At 35.8% G+C, this 19449-nt stretch overlaps 1 protein-coding gene, 1 long non-coding RNA gene and 1 pseudogene across 2 annotated transcripts; 2 read left to right on the top strand and 1 right to left on the bottom strand.

Moving 5' to 3' along the window:
• Positions 1-3179: 3179 nt before the first annotated feature.
• LOC142547349 (putative ribosome biogenesis protein RLP24) lies at positions 3180-4627 on the bottom strand (annotated as a pseudogene).
• A 770-nt stretch (positions 4628-5397) lies between these two features.
• On the top strand, positions 5398-6374 carry LOC142547348 (uncharacterized). The gene is made up of 3 exons (XR_012820666.1): positions 5398-5687; positions 5781-5878; positions 6090-6374. It is a non-coding gene; the product is annotated as an uncharacterized LOC142547348 (long non-coding RNA).
• Positions 6375-12786: 6412 nt separating this feature from the next.
• Positions 12787-17746, top strand: LOC142547347 (putative serine/threonine-protein kinase PIX13). The gene is made up of 7 exons (XM_075655606.1): positions 12787-12828; positions 12943-13015; positions 13112-13446; positions 16252-16387; positions 16569-16708; positions 16780-16903; positions 16997-17746. The coding sequence occupies exons 2-7, from the start codon at positions 12952-12954 to the stop codon at positions 17344-17346; spliced, it is 1149 nt and encodes a 382-aa protein (XP_075511721.1). The 5' UTR covers positions 12787-12828; positions 12943-12951; the 3' UTR covers positions 17347-17746.
• Positions 17747-19449: the final 1703 nt, after the last annotated feature.

The raw sequence follows: 19449 nt of genomic DNA, 5'->3' as shown, positions 1-19449 counted from the left end.
ACTAAAACTTGAACTTACATACGTACATACATAGACGTGCCATAAACATAAAGCTTTTCTTAAACGTGCTTGCGTACTTGTACATACATGAACATACATAAACTTCATCATTTTGCGTAAAGGCATGTTTCAAAGCAAGTGACCCATAACATAAATCGTCTGATCAGACTAAACCACAGTACTGGGCCGACAGGGACGTATCCACTGCCACATACATGAGATCTCCGTTCATGCTTTAACGGGTGGATTGGTCCCAGTTCATGCTTTAATGCTTCCCAATCTTGATCTAAACCTGTTCAGATTTAACGGGGTGGAGAGGTCCTCGGCCACGTTCACCGACTTCAAAACCCATTATTCATAAATTTGGTCACAAGACATTTAGCATACCTCAAAAACTTGAAATATTTTCTTTTGCACGTCGAACATACTTACTTGGCGTTGAGGGATTCGTTGGAGCCCGCTTGGAGTCACTACTGCACATACTAACATGAATTTCAACACTTAACTTGCATAGCTTAGACGTAGGTACGCGCACTCACCACCAAAGTAAATAGATAGTTTATGACATTCTAGATCACTCGAAACTTGACCTCGTTAAATCATCGTACTAACCCATGACATCGAACCCCGAACAATCTCTAAAATGATGTGTGAACATTTCCCAAAAATAAAAGCCAGGGTCCGTGCTCGGGCGGTAATAAATTACCGCTCGAGCGTCGAGCCTTCTGGGGAAAATACTCGGACAGAAAGAGTGGCGCTCGAGCGGTAATATATTACGGCTCGGGTGCCGAGTCTTCTGGACTCCGCGACACGAAGCTTAAAACTCCTACTAAATCATATGAATCATGAACCAATCTATCGAGACTCATCCTAGGAAGCTATGACAGGGATTCAACTCAAACCAATGTCCCCAAAACAATGACGCATAACAACTACGCAGCATAATCCCTAACATGAATTTGACACCAAAATACTTCCTACGACTTCTAATGCAACCAAGTGCCTACCGACACAAGACTAAGCACCAAAATTTATCCCAGTGTCATACTCACAATACCCAAACGCAGCAACGATCCACCAATGATTTCCAACGAAGCCTGCAACTCAAAAACTTCAAGAACACATCAATAACATATTTTCAGAAAACGCAGTTTGAGCAGTCCCACGAAAATGATCATAACTCACTCAATTTATATCCAAATATTTCGAATTTTATATCGAATCGAAGGTATCAAAAATTTCTACAATTTTTATGTTGAAAGTTTTCTCAGAATCATGACCGAAAAATCGCAGTTTTCAAAAGAACATTAAATTTCGAAATTTTAGATCTAAAAATGTTTCAAAATCGATCCAACATGTTTCTGTCCAAACCTTGTACATCATACATGGATTTTTACGCATAAAACAACGCAACACATAATATGACATGATTGATGCAGGAAAAATAGTATATACGTGCCTTTAAATCCTTAACATTACCGAACAACGACACCGAAGCGGGAATGATGCGAGAGACGATCCGGGACGAACGTGGCACTATTTTCCTTGAAGAAAAGGGACGAAAATCCCTGAAATTCTTGAAGAGGGAGGGGCGGCTGCTACTAGGGCTAAGAACCCTAACTTTTCTCTCCTCTGAAATAATAAAAAATCTGAAAGTATGTGTGTGTGTGTTTGTGTCGTGTGTTTGTGTGTGTGAGTGTGTGTGTGCGTGTGTTTGGGTAGTGGGGAAGGGATTAGGGATGTTAATTAGGTAAATAAATTGCTTAATTAGTAATTAACAATTAATAAAAATGCTAATCCACCTCTAACTTTAACAAAATCCCTTAATTTAAAATAAAGTGCACAAGAAATAAATCTTTAAAAGTTTTAAAACTCCAAAATTCCTAAATAAATAATTTAGGCTTTAAAGATGCTGAAACTTAACAAATTATTTAAAATGCCCCAACCTCAACTTAAAATAAAATACTGCGTTAAAAAAATTGCCAAACTCGTCACTGGTCTCTATTCCTCGATCCCGCCTCGAATAATCGCCTGAAACATGAAACTCGAAACACATTTTAACGTGCATTACATAAACGTAAATAATTTAAAATAATGCATTTAACTAAATCATGCACCAGTAAGACTCATTTTAAAATTAAATAAATGCATGGGTTATACGTGTACTGAATTTGAGCTCTACATAATGAACAGAGGGTTAACACGCTAGTCATATACAAGTTGAATATGACCGTCATCTTTATCAGATATTTTTTTAATCGAAACTTACATTATATATTCGAAAAATATATTTTACAAAAATAATGTATACGATTTAATTATTTTATCCTATAGCATGACAACAAATCCCACAAATACATCTTGTGTAACTTATTATTTTCTCAACAACAAGTTCCTCTTTCCAAGCCATTGGAACAACTGATGAAAAATTTGATTGTGGATACCTGGTTTCAATCAAAGTGGGGGAGGAGACACTAAATGGTGTGCTCTATCATCCAAGCTGTCCTGTTGGTAATTCTGTGTTGACTCCTCGACCCTGCAACACTATCATATCCTACACCCAACAGCTTAACCAAACAGGTCGGAGGAGACAAAGAAGATCAGGAGATCCGGGCCGTCCGAAACCCAACAGGAGCGGGTACAACTTCTTTTTTGCAGAAAGGCATTCACATCTGAAATCTCTATACCCGAATAGAGAGAGGGAGTTCACAAAGATGATAGGGGAGTCATGGAACAAGCTCTCCTCTGATGAAAGAATGGTACGACTATATGGCCATCTATATATATGATTTGTTATCAGATGCAATCCATACTTTAATTACAGTTGTATAAATTATATTTCCCGAGTCCCATGTGTATTCATTTGCATCATATGTATAATTGTAACACAGATTTACCAAAGCTATGGAGTCCAGGACAAAGAAAGGTATCAGAGAGAACTGAAAGAGTACAGGGAGAGACTAAAGATAGAGCAATCCCATCATTTGACTCGAGCGTTATAATTATGTGTATGGAAAAACAAAAAGGAAATGCAGAATACATATGAACTTGAAGCTTTAGCCTTATTACTGAGTAACCTCGTGCATAACTCGTCAGAGAAATCAATGTAGTGTGCTTAGTTTTCCTATTTTGGTTAACTTATTTTTTTAATCCACTCTATTAACACCCAGCGCACACTGTAATACAAAATATCCAAATAGCCATAATTAAGGATCGAATTATCAGAGTCCAATGGAAGATTCAGTTTCGTTACACTCATAAAACAGGAAATCTGATAAGTAAAAAGACAGCGAGCCAACATAATTCAATTATTCCTCCATGCAATTGTCCTCGGTTTTCTGTTGGGAAACTTGGACCTTGATCTTTGGTAATGTGAGTGAGGGATCTTGCTGGAGAATAGCAGGCGCTTTGACCATGTGAATGCTCTGTTCCAGTTCCCTTGATGCCTCTCTCTGCAACTGGGCCTTCTTTCCCTTCATTTTGTTCAAAGTTGTAATACATGTCAATAACCATTAAATATAAATTGATAAACAAAAACATTCAATGGTTGGCAAGGAAGAACCTCTTGGCGTGGTGCCTTGCTTCCCTATCAATTCTGACTTTATCGATTTTCTCTATATCCTTGAGAGTATTTTCTGTCACATTCATATCATATCTCTCGGGCCTATTGCGTTTCCTCTCAAATTCAAATGTTGAATCCTTTAAGTTCAAACAACACCAAAGAGAGATATTAGCTTGTCGCAGTTGAATCGAGTAAGATATGAATGAACAGTGATGACAATTCTAACCTGAGTCATGTCCTTGCCATGTAGCCGTCTGTAAGCCTTGGTCCATTTTACTTTACGAGGGTTCCTCTTCATCTTGAAGTTTTTGTGGCATTTAGAACGACAAAACCTAAAGATCTGCATAACCAAAAGGTTGGCCATTTATGGACTCAAATTGTACAAAAACTAAAAACAAACACTAGTTGTAACCAAGTTTTGAGAGAAAGCACTTAATCTTCTTTCATATACATTTGAGAATCGAAATTTGATTGATCATCATCCCAGAGTACAACTACTGTAACAAAATCCCCAAAAGCTTAGCTGCATATGTCAGCCTACTAAACAAGATAAAGCAATGTGATAACAGTTATGCCCTTCTCATCAAATTAAAACATTATAATAAAAACTATGTCAAATTCGTAATCAAAATTTCCCCTCACGCTCAAGCACATCCCATTTTAGAAATTTACAATTTCACAGACAGGTGAAAACAATCAGTATCCTGCCAATCGATCCATTCCAGCTAAACAAATACATCAGAGATTAATAACGCTTCACATAAGTGAAACTGTGAGACAAATAACCAAATTAAAGATGAAGTTTTTAATAGATATGATCTTCCATGAGTCACTCCAAATTTTAATCAAGTTTAACCACAATTTTGGCAAAAAACAAAACTATATAGAGAGAAATAGGTAGAATGAAAACTCTAACCTTAACATCATTTCGAACATAGTGAATCCCGTGCCCAGGATAAACAGTAGAAGAACAAAACTAACACTTCTCCAACCTCATGGTTCCTCTATTTCACAGTAAAGAACACTACCTATTGGTTGTACAGTCAACGGAAAAAAATATATTCCCTGCGATTACGAACGTTTTAAATCAGTACCATGGACCAGCAAGAACAAAACTAATCAGTTTTCGGGTCAGACACAACAGGTATATTCACATGAAGTGTGTCAGCATTTTCAAAGCACGAATAATAAATTTAATGAGATCTATCTCACAATCAAAGTATCTAGCACTTGTTTGAGAAATACTTGAATTTTAACGTTGTTTCTCAGAAAAACAGATGACAAAAAAGGATCAAGTAATTCAGAAGAAGAATTGAACGGGCAGATGCAAAAATACGAACCTCTTATGGGGCAAGGAGGAGAACGTAAACTCCGGCCGAGAGAAGAAAGTAGTATGACGAGGGGGGTTAGGGTTTTTAGGTCTAAACGGTGTCGTTCAGATGAAACCACTTTTCCTTGAAAAAAAAATTAGGTTGAAAACCCGTATAATTCTAGGGCTTTTTTAAAATAAATATTATAAATAAAAAAATTAGGTTTAATTTTTTTATTATAATAAAAATTTCATATAATTATTATTTTTTTATACTTTATTTTGAAAAAACATCGGTTAATTCAGCTACCCATTCCTATAAAAAAAATTCAGTTAAATCGATTTTGGTGGATAACTGAATTAATACAATATAAGTTTGAACCAAATATCCAATTTTTATTATATGAAAACAAGGAGACAAGAACCTTAATGGGCTTTATTTACGTGGGTCTGTAATTGAAAAGCAACAAAAGTAGGTTTTGACATAGTTCTTAAGCTAAGCCCAAACTAATGTCCAGCTCCTCACAAACAAGGCAAAATATCTCCTCCTCACAGCTAAGCTATTCAAACCATTTTTCTTTTCTTTTGGTCAGCGCAGCAAATTGGATTGGTGGGATCACTGTCGACGGCAATTCCTTTCGATTTTCTCTCGTTCACCGCCCATTACAAATTTTCTCCCTGCTGAATTCGATAATTCATCGGATATGGAAACGATAACCACCACCACCGGCGCCGTTTCTCTGCCGATATTCTCCCCCAATAAATCGAAGCATCTTTCTAACCGACGTCTCGTCCGTTTTTCCTCCTTCCCCGGAAGTCAGCTCTCTGTGTTTTTTTCCCTTATGTTTTCTCTCCTTTTTGTTATTCAGCTCTCTGATCCTTTTTGATTTCTTGTTTGTTTTCTTGCAGATAATAACGATGGTAAGAATAACTGTGAACCCGATCCCCAGTCGGATTGTGCTGATTCTTCTCTCTTCCCCGTTCTCAGAAATCGAATGCTCTCCAAGGTACATGAGCTTTGTTTTTTCCCCTTTCTAATTGTTCGAAGATTTTTATGATTTGCATAATTTCTTCCCTTCCAGCTCCCTTTTCTTTACGGAACTTGAACTTTTGATTCAAGGAAATTACTGCTGTTACATAGCTGAGAAACTTTCTTTTTTAATAAACTCAATTCATGGGCATGATTTATTTGGCTTTGCGTGTTTATGTATGATGCAGTGATGGGGTTGGTTTTAAGTGCTGCGAACGTGAGAGGTTGGACTACAGGATCGAGCATGGAGGGACCATCAGTTCCAGTCGGGTTGGATTCTGATTTGGATATGGAACGAGTGTCCACTTTCCCGTGGTCACTCTTCACAAAATCCCCACGGCGTCGGATGCGCGTTGCATTTACTTGCAATGTTTGTGGCCAGCGTACCACTCGGGCCATCAATCCACATGCCTACACTGATGGCACCGTCTTTGTACAGGTATCCATTTCCTTAAAGTTCATGTTTAATTTTTTTTTTTTAAAATGTTAGCTTTCGTACTATTGAATTAATATCAAGACTGTTATCTTGAGGATATTATTGGACACCACATTGGATTTAATTTATCGTTCATTGAATAATGAGTGAATCTTTTGAGCATTTAGTATATTAAATTAAACTGGTGAGAGGACGAGAAACTATGAGAATCCCGTGACCAGATGATTTGGGCGGTTGAGGGGGAATATTAAGTTTAAGAAAGTAATCATGAAATTTCAAGATTTTTCCATCAAAGGTAGACTTCCTAGATCATCTCTATGCAACGTTGTAACCCATTATTGTAAGTATACAGTGATTGCAACTAGCTTTGAGGATCAGTTCTCCCGCGGTGTGCCTCAACACAAATCAAAGGTTCATTCTTTTGATGAAGCTCGCACCTCGAGTCTGCATGCTTTTTTAAAACAAAAAACTGTCTGCCTACTTTTCAAGTGTGTCTTAAATGTGGGGTTTGTAAATACAAAGTAAATTGAAAGATTATGGTCATTAATTATCCTGATAGGCTGGGAAGTATTTACTTTTGTGTTTGATAGTTTATATGGATCTTATCAACTGAGGCACGTCACTAGGTACATGCTTAAGTTGCGTCAATGCACTATGCTGTCCATGAGCCTAAGTGCATATTGCACTTTTTAATAAGTAGCTTGCATATTAGAGAACAAGACATTTAGGTTTGATCACTGGAGTATTTTATCTTAGAATAGTCTTTCAAGCATATTAGGTATCCGTTTTACCTGTTAAATGTACCTTTATTCGGCCTATAGGGGAACTGTATATTATTGTGCTTGTAAATAGATATGTGACAGTTTATTATGGTTGAATAATTATAATGCAAAACTTGTATAGATGTTCATCTAAGCAGATGTATACGGTGTGATGGCATATTTATGGTTAGCAGCACACCCTAATGACACGCGGGCCTTTACTTGAATTGGTTTGTGTTTTCAATTTTGTGAAAGAATTGAAAGCAGTAAATGGAATGATGCGTTGGATCTACGCTATCTACTATCCCTTTTCACGGTTCATTTTTATGAGAATGAAACAACCTTTAAGAAATTTACATGTATTCAACAATAATGATATCACCAAAATGACTGCCTAAACCAAATTATAGCTCGACACACTATCTTTTTATCTTTGGTTTCTTCTATATTTGTAAATCTTTAGCTTATGAAGTTCATATTCCATAGACATTCATTTACACATCGATACATGAAAAGATCGATGCAGCTAAAGATTTAGACTGTAATCTGAGCCGCTAAGTATTAGCTTTAAACTACGGGCTCTGCAGGGTTGGTAGTATCAATGCTGCAATGAGTGGCAGCAGGAGGAGGCATGATCATTGTGCTTTGAATGAAAGCTATCATCTGTACAAATCAAGCAACTCATCATAATTTAACTTTCCCGACCGAGCAAATATCTTTGTAAATGTGGCTTTTATTTTCAATTCTGACTAAGTGACTTACAGCAGCAACGCCAGAGCACATGATGCTGAATCCGGGGAAATAGAATGGTGCATTGTCTGATAGAAACAAAGCTGATATAGAAAAACAAGAAATTCTTGGGATAAGATTAGGTTTTCGTAATTTATGGAGCACCGCGTTCCATTAAATATCTAATTTAAGCGACGGTTCTATACAAATAATTTAACCGTCGCTATATTAAGCGACGGTGTTTGACAAAACCTGTCACTACGTTTATTTACAAAACCGTCGCTCTATTAACCTACGGTCTTTCAAAAAACCGTAGCTTAATGAAGCAACGGTTTTTAATCTATCTAGCAAAAAAACAACCCATGCATGATTTACAAAATTAATAATCTACTGAGCTAAAATTCATAAATAAAATACTACGCTAAAATTCATAAATAAACTACTACGCAAAAATTAAATATTAAATTTTTTGTAAAACTTTTGCAACATGACCCCATAAAATTTTTGGAACTTAACCTCATAAATTATGAAATTCTCGAACCTAAATGTCGAATTCCCCAAATTACATAAAATTCAAAAATAACCTCTTAAATTATTGGTTATTACAATTGGGTCCTAAGTTCTCCAATTAAACAATTACATTCTTAATCTCAACTAGGTAGAGCATGCTTCCTAATTCCTTCTAAGTTATCAATCCCAATAATTAATCCTCATTACCAGCATTAAATCCAAGCAATCATGCAATAAATTAAAATATTAAATATAGGGGTTACCAGTAATCAGCGTCGAATCTACCGCTGCATCGGCCTTCTCGGCATGCATCACATAAGCTCGGCCATTAGTGGGGCCCGTGTTCTTAGGGCAGTCTGCTGCTTTGTGACCCTCCTGCCGCAAACGAAGCATCTGTAGGTCACCCATAAACACTTGCCGAGATTGAACTTGTTTCACTGCGTGCATGACTGTCTGTCCACTAGGGGCGCCTGAGGAGGTATCTGCTGCCGGGGTCTCCTAACCTTTCCCTGGGGCTTCTGCTGCCCCTGCTGCATCGGTGGCCTTGAATACTGTTTCTTCTGTGGCTGGGAGCTGGACTGAGTCTGATGCCGCTTCCTTTGCATCTCAAAATCTATATCCCGCAGAGCCTGCTCTGCATGAAAAGCGTAGGCGGTTGCCTCATCATAACCTGCCGTCCTCATCAGCATAACATCCCGACAAAGGGTGGGTCTCAGTCCGTCCAAGAAATGCCTCAGCTTTTGGGTAACATCTCTTGCTATCATGGGCAAAAAATGGTAGCCCATGTCAAACTTGCGGATAAAATCCGTCACAGATGAGTTCCCCTAGCGAAGAATCATAAACTCTCTTGTCAGGCGGCCCCTGACGTCAGCTGGAAAGTACTTTCCGTAGAATATCTCCTTGAATCTGACCCAGGTGAGGGTAACCAAGCCCACTGCATGAGCTGCTCCCTCCCACCATAGGGATGCATCATCCCTCAGCATATAAATGGCGCACCTGACCCGGTCGCCATCTCTCATCTACAGATACTCATAGTGCAGCTCCAGAGATTGAATCCATCACTCTGCCAAGAATGGATCAGTAGTACCCTCGAACTCCTTCGGGCTGAGCTATTATATTATATATTATTATCTTATAAGAATATAATATATACCAAAACTTATAAATATTGTCAAGTATTTATTGTGCTATATATATATTGAAAGGATCGGTTAGAAGGTGATAAATGTTTAGAAGGGTAGGTTGAATAAACACTCACGGATTATATATATTTTTCGAAAAATTGGGTTCAGTTTAGTGACAAACTGACACTCGGTATCTCGTCAGTCGATAACAATCAGTTTAACTGAAAAACAGTTGCGGAAGTAAACTGACTGAGAGATTGAATAACTGACTGAAAATAATAACTGAAATAAAATGCACACGGTTTGTTTCTGGATGTTCGGAGAATAGAATAACTCCTACGTCACCCTTTCTATCACGAAGATAGAATTTTCACTAAAAGACTTTGATCGAATACAAAAGTTGTACTGACCCACTTCAGTTTAGACTTAACACTGCCAAAACTGAAACTCTTAGTTCACAAAAACTTTTACAGTGCGTGACTGAATTTAACATGACTGAATGAATCTAACAATGATTTCAAAGTGCTAACAAGCTCGTGAATGTAGCCTTGATTGCTACTGATCAATCTGATAAGAGTGAGCTTTTGATATTTGAATACGAGTAGTGATTTTAGCAGCGTAACAGCAAGATTGAATAGAATAGTTGTTCGTATGTTTTTTTGCGACTATTCTTCTCCTCCTATTTATAGGATTCTCTTCCAACGGTAACAATAAATAATATTTGAATCTTTATATTCGTTGATTGCCACGTCAATATTCCTCTGACAACCGTACACTGCAATCTCTGAAATGCGGCGTTCCACTAAGTAACAGTCTGCTGTGTACCACTGTCGGTTGAATGTCCTTTCCCGATAACTGATGACGTGTTCAGCTGAAGAATCATTATATCATGGATCCATCTACATAAAACCGTGGTACCCGACGGCTGTCGGACATCAGTGACATTATTACCCATCCACTGTGCCTAGGCCTCATCATCAGCATTTACATATACATCTTAAGCATTTACATGTACATTGTCAGTCATAACTAATTCTCATCCTTCAAAACATCATCATTTTCATCACTTATCAAAATCATGCACATGCGTAAATTTTTCTTAAAATCAAACATGCAACGTAATTTTCATAATTTCATAAAAATCATAATCATGATGCATAAACATTTAAAAACATGATAAATTTGTGTCCGGGGTGCTGCCAGGACCAAAAACTCACCATGGGTGCAAAATGACCAATTTTCCCTTAGAAATCCAAAATGACTGTTTTACCCCTGGACCTCTAAATTACGACTCGAAGCTTACCAAACTCCTTAAAATATCCCAACCGTACCAAAATGTATTTTTTAGATGTAAAATTGGTCTCATTACAAAGTTTATTCGATTCGTTTTAAAAATTGGACCGGGGTCCCGGTTTTAACCCGAATCGACCCGAGAATCAAATTTCTCCAAACTTAAACCATAACTTAACTCCCCTAATCCAGCCCTAATCCAGCCCCTAATCCAATATTTCCAGACCCTCATAAGACGCCCAAAACCTAGCTGAAGTTGCTGGAAGCCATCCTTGCGCATGAACCTAAATACCCAAGTGCACCAACTTGAGTTCACTTGATCCTAGCTTTCCCTGACATGGACGGCCTAGAACGAGGCCACCCTAGGACCTTGAACAGCTTGAGGACTCACCCCTGGACCAACCGAACCACGTCTTTAGCCCCCAAACTTGTGGACGTGCGCAACCATCCATCCTCGCAAACCCCCGAGAGCAACTTAGCACCAAGCCCTTCGAGCAGTTATGGACCACGACCAGCCACTCACAGCCCTCTCCTAGCCCTGTCACAAACCCAAAAGGGTCGGATCTTTAGCTGGAAACGATCCATGCACGGCTGTACCCACTAAAACTCTCTATCTCTCCTATACAAGCCATAACCAGACACACTCGCTTAGATACCCCCTCTCCTTCGCCTAAGCCATGACTCCAGCCCCTGGACAACATAACCCTCGAACATAACACCTTCAGCAACACCACTCGACAGCCCCCTAGCAACAATATTCAAGAAAATGTGAGTACCATGCGTGACATGAAGGTTTCATGACAACCAAAATAAATAATGTAATAACATGCAAAAACCGTGCAACCAACGACCAAGAAAAACATATCAGCATAAGATTATAGCGTGAATGATGAGCAAGGAAGATACATAGCGTGCCTTGAAGGTTTAAGATCGAAACTTGATGAATTTCACGTCGGGGAGGCACCGGAGAGGCGAAAAATGATCTTTCTTGAAAGAGCACCAATGGCCAAAGCCTTTAGCTGAGGAAAACTAAGAGGAGGCTGTTGAATGGAGGTGAGGGGTGGCTGCTATGATAATTAGGTATAGGGTCTGTGAAAATAGGTTTAGATTTAATATAATAACACCCTAATGGGTCCTAATTAAATTAAAAGGGTTAAAATAGATTTTGAGCCCATTAAGCAATAAAATAAATTCATCAAGCCCAATAACACTCTCGAAAAATATTTCGTTTAGGTACGTTTTTGAAAATATTGCCTGAGCCCTCAAAAAGTCTTCTGAATCGTTAAAATTTGTGTATCGATTAAAAATATGCTCTGACGGATAAAAATACCCAACAAAGCTCATTTCTTGTAAAATACACTTAAAACATCTTATATTAATAAAATAAAAATTAAACATGCAATAAAAATATATTTTTCCCTGATAATTCACCGGTCTTCGTTGCTCGATCGAGCGCAAAATGCACCTACTTTTAAAATAATCGTGAAAGGATTCCTATCATGCAATATTTATGCATTAGATGCATAAAAATAAATAAATTCGTCTTTTTTAAATAAACCCTAAATTGCATGCATTCAGATTACGTAAATTAAATTTTCTGGACCTTACAAAAACTGTCTGAAAACGCTCCCTTAATGTTCACAACATATATATATATACAAGATAATATTACATCTATAGTATACTCGCTCGCTAATGTAACAGGAGTAGAATGAATTTGAAGGTAATATGACATGGAGTTGGAAAGCAATTGTCCACCGACCACCACAAATTGAACCTAAGTGGCCGTGTCGATGCATGTAATGAGTTAACGTACAAAAAAATTCCCCTTTTCATTGGCAATATTTTATACGTTATATCATGATCTATCTATCTTGGATTTCATGGGGAATATGTCCCCAAAAAAATAAAAATTAATTAATTTGAGAGTCAAAAAAAAAGTTGGAGTAAGTAAAATGGTCAAGTTAGAATAAGTCCGCCATATTAAATAAATAAATAAATATATATATATATATATATATAAAATAATGATAAGATCAATTATCGAGGAGGCAGAAGGGTTTCTCTTTTTTCCTTGGTATTTTCCTCTGCTCCCTCCTTCCTTCCCAGAAACCTCACTCTTTGCTTAGAATTTCTCGCAAATTTCGCTAGATTTTCCCATAATTATTTATATTAAACTTCGAGTAAACAGAGGAAAAAAATGGGAAACTGCTGGCCGAAGCCCGTTAATAATCAACTGAGCACCGTCACGCCCTCTAGTTCAGGTGTGAGTGTCTGTGTGCTTTTTTGTATGTGTAATCTCCTCCGATTCATGCACGGTTGAGAAGTTTTTCGGCTTTTGTTTTGATTTGATCTTGCAGGAAATAATAATGATGGGAAGGGGATCAAGAACAGGAGTCAGAAAACTGATCACGTGTCACCACCTGGTGGAGGTGGTGCGGAGGGTACTGTGCAGCTACCGGAGAGCGGGAAGATCAACACGACTCCGAACTTGAAGATGTTCACGTTCGCGCAGCTGAGGAGCGCGACCAGGAATTTCCGGCCGGACACGGTGCTGGGGGAGGGAGGATTTGGGACGGTTTTCAAAGGATGGCTGGATGAGAGCACCTACGAGCCGTCGAGGGTCGGGGTTGGGATTCCTGTTGCTGTCAAAAAGTCCAACCCTGATAGTGAACAAGGTCTCAAGGAATGGCTGGTAATATATTTTTTTCTATATGAAAAAGAAAATGAGTTTAATAAACCACTATGCTGCGGTGTTTCGGGTTTAAACGAATTAAATCGAGTTAAATTTTCAAATTTTGAAAGTATTTTAAGTTGAGAAAATGATAAATTGAGCTTGAATTAGAAATTCGACCTTCTTCAATTCTATTTTTATTAGATTTTTGTAAATTTATGTAAGATATGAAAACTATATATATTGAAAATCGTTAATAATATGAACTCGAACTCTAATATTATGTAATAAATTCTTTTAATATGTATCAGAGTGTCAAATAAACAAAAAACTATAAATATCTCAAAAGATAGACAATTCGATAACTTATTCTATGGAAATTAAATCGAGTCGGATTAAAATCAAATTGATCGTTTTTTTTTTTTTTTTTGAATTTGAAAGTATGCTAAGTGGAGAGAATGTTAAATTCAGCTTGAACTAGAAATTCGAACTTGATGCATAGTGTTTGTGTTTGGGATTAATTAATAGAGCAACGACTCGGAAGAAGTTTCGATTCTATTTTTATTAGATTTTTGTAAATTTAGGTAAGATATGATAACAATTTCGAAAGCCTTCCAATAAAATAATATGAACTCGAACTCTAAAAGTTTTCTTTTTTTTTTTTTTTTGTCATTTTGTAGATACATAATATTTCTAAAAGTAAATAGAAATAATTGATGTTTAACAAATAAAGTGGTAAATTCATATTAATAAATAAACATATAACTAAAAAACAATTATTCTAATAACATTTAAAAATTAATTAAATGTAATTTGGATATTATAATACAACAGAAATAATACCATTTAAAAATAATGAAAATAGATACAAAATATAAATGTATTCTGAAAATCTGATAAATTACAATATAATATTTACAACTAATAAACCGACGACCATTGCCATGGGTCAACATATATCTAACACTTGTGTGAGCCCACGCAAAGACTTCACGACCAAAATGCGTCCTTTTTTTTTTAGCATTATTGCTTTGATTTCTCGACGGACAAACCTGTAATTTATTATATCTATATAGTATACAGCCATATGAAAAATATATAAATATATGTATATATATTGTGCAAAAAAAATAAAAATATTACTTTTAAATGATTTTGGTTTTTTATTGTAACTTTAAGGGAATTGATATAATAATCATTTGAATTTTGGATAAGATTCATTGTCTTAGTACGTGTTTTGTACTGTCTCGTTAAAAACCTTATTAGGAAAAATCCATTGGGATAAAAACTATAGTAAGGGAAAAAGAGTGCAGTCACATAAACTCTCCTTCATATTAACACGAACAATTCTTCACAAATTTCGTAGATTGCGCATCTTCAATATTATATCTATTCTTTCTGAGTATTGTCGTTGGAAGCGCCTTTGTGAAGAGATCTGATGAGTTTTCACTTGATTGAATGTAACGAATATCAATATCTTTATTCTTCTCAAGCTATTGGGTGAATGCGAAAGAACTTAGGAGGATATGTTTAGTTATGTCGCTTTTTATGTATCATTCTTTCATTTGAGCAACACATGCAACATTACATTCATATAGTATCACAAGCTTTTTGTTGATTGATAATCCGCATGAGATTTAGATATGTTCGGTCATTGATTTTAGCCATACACATTCACGACTTGCTTCATGTAGTGCAATAATCTCGGCGTGAATTGATGAAGTTGTTAAGAGTGTTTGTTTCTGTGAACTCCAAGAAATTACAGTGCCTCCACGAGTAAATACATATCTGGTTTGGGAACGTGCCTTGTGTGGATTAGATAAATACCCAATATCAGCATAACCAATTATGCTTTGATTGATATCTTTTGAATACAAAAGTCACAAATCTGTCGTTCTTCGTAGATAACGGAATATATGTTCAATTCCGTTCCAGTGTCTCTTTGTTGGATATGAGCTAAATCTTGCCAATAAATTTCTAGCAAAAGATATATTAGGTCTTGTACAATTTCGCAAGATACGTAAGGGCATCAATAACACTTAAATATGGTACTTCTGGACCAAGAATAACTTCATCATCTTCATATGGACGGAATGGATCCTTTTCTATGTTTAATGATCTAACAACCATTAGAGTACTTAAAGGATTAGATTTATCCATATTAAAACGTTTAAGAACTTTTTCCGTATAATTTGACTGATGAACTAATATTCTACATTTTTTTATTCAATTTTCAAACCTAGACAATACTTTGTTTTTCCAAGGTCTTTTGTTTCAAATTATTCTTTCAAGTACAACACAACTTCTTGAATTTCTTTATTCGTTCCAATGATGTTTAAATCATCAACATATACATCAATAATTACACATCCAGATGTTGTTTTCTTAATGAAAGCATAATGACATATTGAATTGTTTATAAAATTCACAATGAAAACACACTTTATAAAACTATTTATAGAATTTTTTTGGAAATAATCGAAAAATAAATACATCATTACACACTAATTTTCAATATTTACAACTCTTATTTTCAAAATTCAAATATTTTAACTCTTATTTTCCAAAATAAAGATTAATACTTGCGCATGGAAGTCAAAATTGTAAATTAGTGCAAGAAGTCAAATGCGATATAATGTGCGTTCCTCCCACTTTGTCGTCCAAGTTTTAATTACTAGTACCATTTTTTTTCCTTCAATTATATGACCAATAATATATCTTAAAAAATTAAAGCTGTATTAATTGAAATTTCCGAAAATAAATATTTTGATTTCTATAATATTAATATTTACATTAATCAAGAATTATACTGGTTTAAATTTACAGGCGGAGGTGAAATTCTTGGGAAAATTCAGCCACCCAAATCTTGTTAAATTATTGGGTTATTGTTGGGAACAGGAACAATTCCTCCTAGTGTACGAGTACATGCAAAAAGGAAGCTTGGCAAGTCACCTCTTCAGAAGTAAGCAAATAGTGTTTAATTTTTATTTTTTAAAGTATAAATTCTTAAATTATTATTTAAACATATCTTTTATATATATATAAAAAAATTGTTGGTATATATGAAACATGCGATATATTATATGATAAAAATTAAATTTAATTATTATCTTATGTGTATATTGATAATTTTATTATTTCAGAGGGAGGAGGCGAAACAATACCATGGGATACACGAATTAAAATAGCAATAGGAGCTGCTCGTGGGGCTGCTTTCCTGCATACAACCGAGAAGCAAGTGATCTATAGAGACTTCAAGGCTTCAAATATCTTACTCGACGAGGTTCGTTAGCTCGAAAATTAAAAACATTTGAATTTATCGAATTGGTCCCTAAATTTCGTTTCGTTTTGTAGGAATTCAACGCCAAACTTTCGGATTTTGGACTTGCTAAATTGGGTCCGATCGACGGAAATTCGCATATTTCCACGAATATCGTTGGAACTTTCGGCTATGCTGCTCCCGAATACATGGCTACGGGTAGTTGTTTAAATTTACTATCTTCAAATTACAATAATATCACAACATTTTGAATAATATTGATGTAAAGTTTGCATTATTGATCTCTTCTAGGTCGCTTGTATGTGAAAAGTGATGTTTTTGGATTTGGAGTGGTGCTGTTGGAGATCATCACGGGCCTTCAAGTGATAGACCATAACCGGCCCAACATGCAAACGAATTTGGTGGAGTGGGCTAAACCTATGTTGACTCGCAAGAACAAGTTGAAGAAACTAATCGACCCTCGACTTAACGACGAATACCCTCCAAAGGCCGCATTCCAGGTATCAGAACTCATTCTACAGTGTCTCGAGCCCGACCCAAAATGTCGGCCCAATATGGAGGAAGTCTCGGAGATATTGGACCGAATCGGTAGAATTCAAAATAAGCCCATGAAATCAAAATCCAAGCAGAGACAAGGTTAGTTGGATGTAAAGGACCTTCCTCTCCCCCCCCCCAATGGACACCACAAAACACCCACCATGGTCAAGGCGGAGCTGGAGGCGGTGCTACCGGGACCGGGAGACGCCGAAGTTCGAATGAGCCTTCGAATTAAGAAAATGACCTTCTCATGTGTATTTCAAATAGACACGAGGAGATATTTTTTTAAATAAATAATTGACCGAGGTTATTTTGCAAATTTTTCTGTTCGAAAATTATTGATGTTTAGTTGCATATTTTCAGCTTCCACCAGATGTGAGAGTTTTTGGGCCCTTCTTTGTATTTGTCATTTAGCCCAATCTGTGTTTCTGTAGTTGTATCCGTGTAGAGGAAGTCAAAAGATTTGATTTGACTGTGGCTTAGTAAATGTGCAAATTTCAATTATTTCCTGTAAAATATCATCATGAATATTTACTTCCCCTAGTATTTAGTAATTTTTTAACTTTTTAAATTTGAAGAATTAAATAATTTCGTACGTATACCATCTATTTTTTTTATTGATGAAAGGTCCCCGAAACTAAACCCATTAACTTTCTCCCGAACCCGTCCCATTTCATGTTTTCACCGCGGGGCCCCGCACCCGCGGGGAAAATTGCCATCTCTACAGTTGTGAGTAAGTATTTTGGGACGGTATCACATATCTTTCTTCGTGAGATGGGTCAACCTTGCTCATGTTTACAATAAAAATTTATGTTTACATAAAAAGTAATATTTTTCATCAGTAAACAAAATAGAATATCAGTATCACAAAAATGATCTATTAGATCGCCTCGCGAGAGTTTTTGTGATGACTTGTATAGTGTGCCATGGCAAATATATCACCTTCAACTTAAAAATAAATTTAAAATTATTATAAAAATGATAAATTATAATTATCAGAAGAATTTATCCTGCTCAAATAATTATATTGAGCAATTATAAAACAATCTTATAAAAATCATCTCTAAAATTTTAATATGATCTAAAAAATTTTAACACAAAACTATTTACATTATAATTTTAAAAAAAATGTTACAGACCAAAAGTTATTTTCGGCCATTTACATGACATGCAAATCATTACTGGTATAATTTATTTTTACAAGTTGATGGTTACGACTGTGAAATTATTTTATTCATAATCAATTGCATAGAAGTTGACCTCTTTTACTATCAATTTTTTTCAACATAAATATATATTTCCCATATACAGTTAAAAAAAAAAAGATTATGTTAGGATCGAAAATAAATTTAGAGGGTGTGATAAATTTATCAATAACAATTTTCGGTTGTGTTAGCAATACTAAATTTTTGTTCTTGTCAGTTGGGTTCTCAACAAGTCAATCAGTAAATTGTGCGGAAATATACTTATTGAAACTAGTTGAACAAATGGCTAACAAGAAGGTTAGTAAAGGAGGTAAATTGAAAAGTAAATAAACACAAGGATATTTCTGGATGTTCGTAGATTTCAAAACTCCTACGTTCACCTCACAGAAGGTTTGCCCTAAAAGATTTTGGTAATTAAAAATAATTTGAAATCACCCACTTCAGTAGGACTTAACATTTCTTAATTGAAACTTTTAGTTAAACTTCAATCTAAATACTTTGAGGTGTAAGACTTCTTACTCTCAATTAAACAGATTTCATAGAGAAATTATAAGCACAAATTTGATCCTCAGAATGATCAGATAATGATATATCGGTGTGTACTTGCTATTTCAGTTTGGTTCTCAAAAAGCTTTTATAGAGAAGATCAGTTTGCTTTTTGTAATACAAAGATAGATGGTGTCATTCACTTAGAGTTTGTTCAACTGATTTATTTTATAGCTTTAATCTACAACAGTAATATATTCAAAATATATCTGTTTCCAAATGAAGATGTCGTTGTTTCCATGTCATCGTCCTTTCTGATATGTTCTGGTAGTGCCCCGAAACCTGACATTCTGTTTAAGGTTTAGTGACTGTTAATATGGAAAGCTTAATCCGATACTTCAGCTGGGCTCTGGTCTTTAATAACTGATCATACTGATTGCTTAGGAAATATATGGATTTGATCTGACTTATCAACTAGATAGACTGTCAGTTGAGCTTCATCAGTCGGCCTAGAAT

Source organism: Primulina tabacum, chromosome 5 (assembly GCF_025594145.1).
Source record: "Primulina tabacum isolate GXHZ01 chromosome 5, ASM2559414v2, whole genome shotgun sequence".
NCBI lineage: Eukaryota > Viridiplantae > Streptophyta > Magnoliopsida > Lamiales > Gesneriaceae > Primulina > Primulina tabacum.
This window is presented reverse-complemented; position numbering and strand designations above follow the sequence as displayed.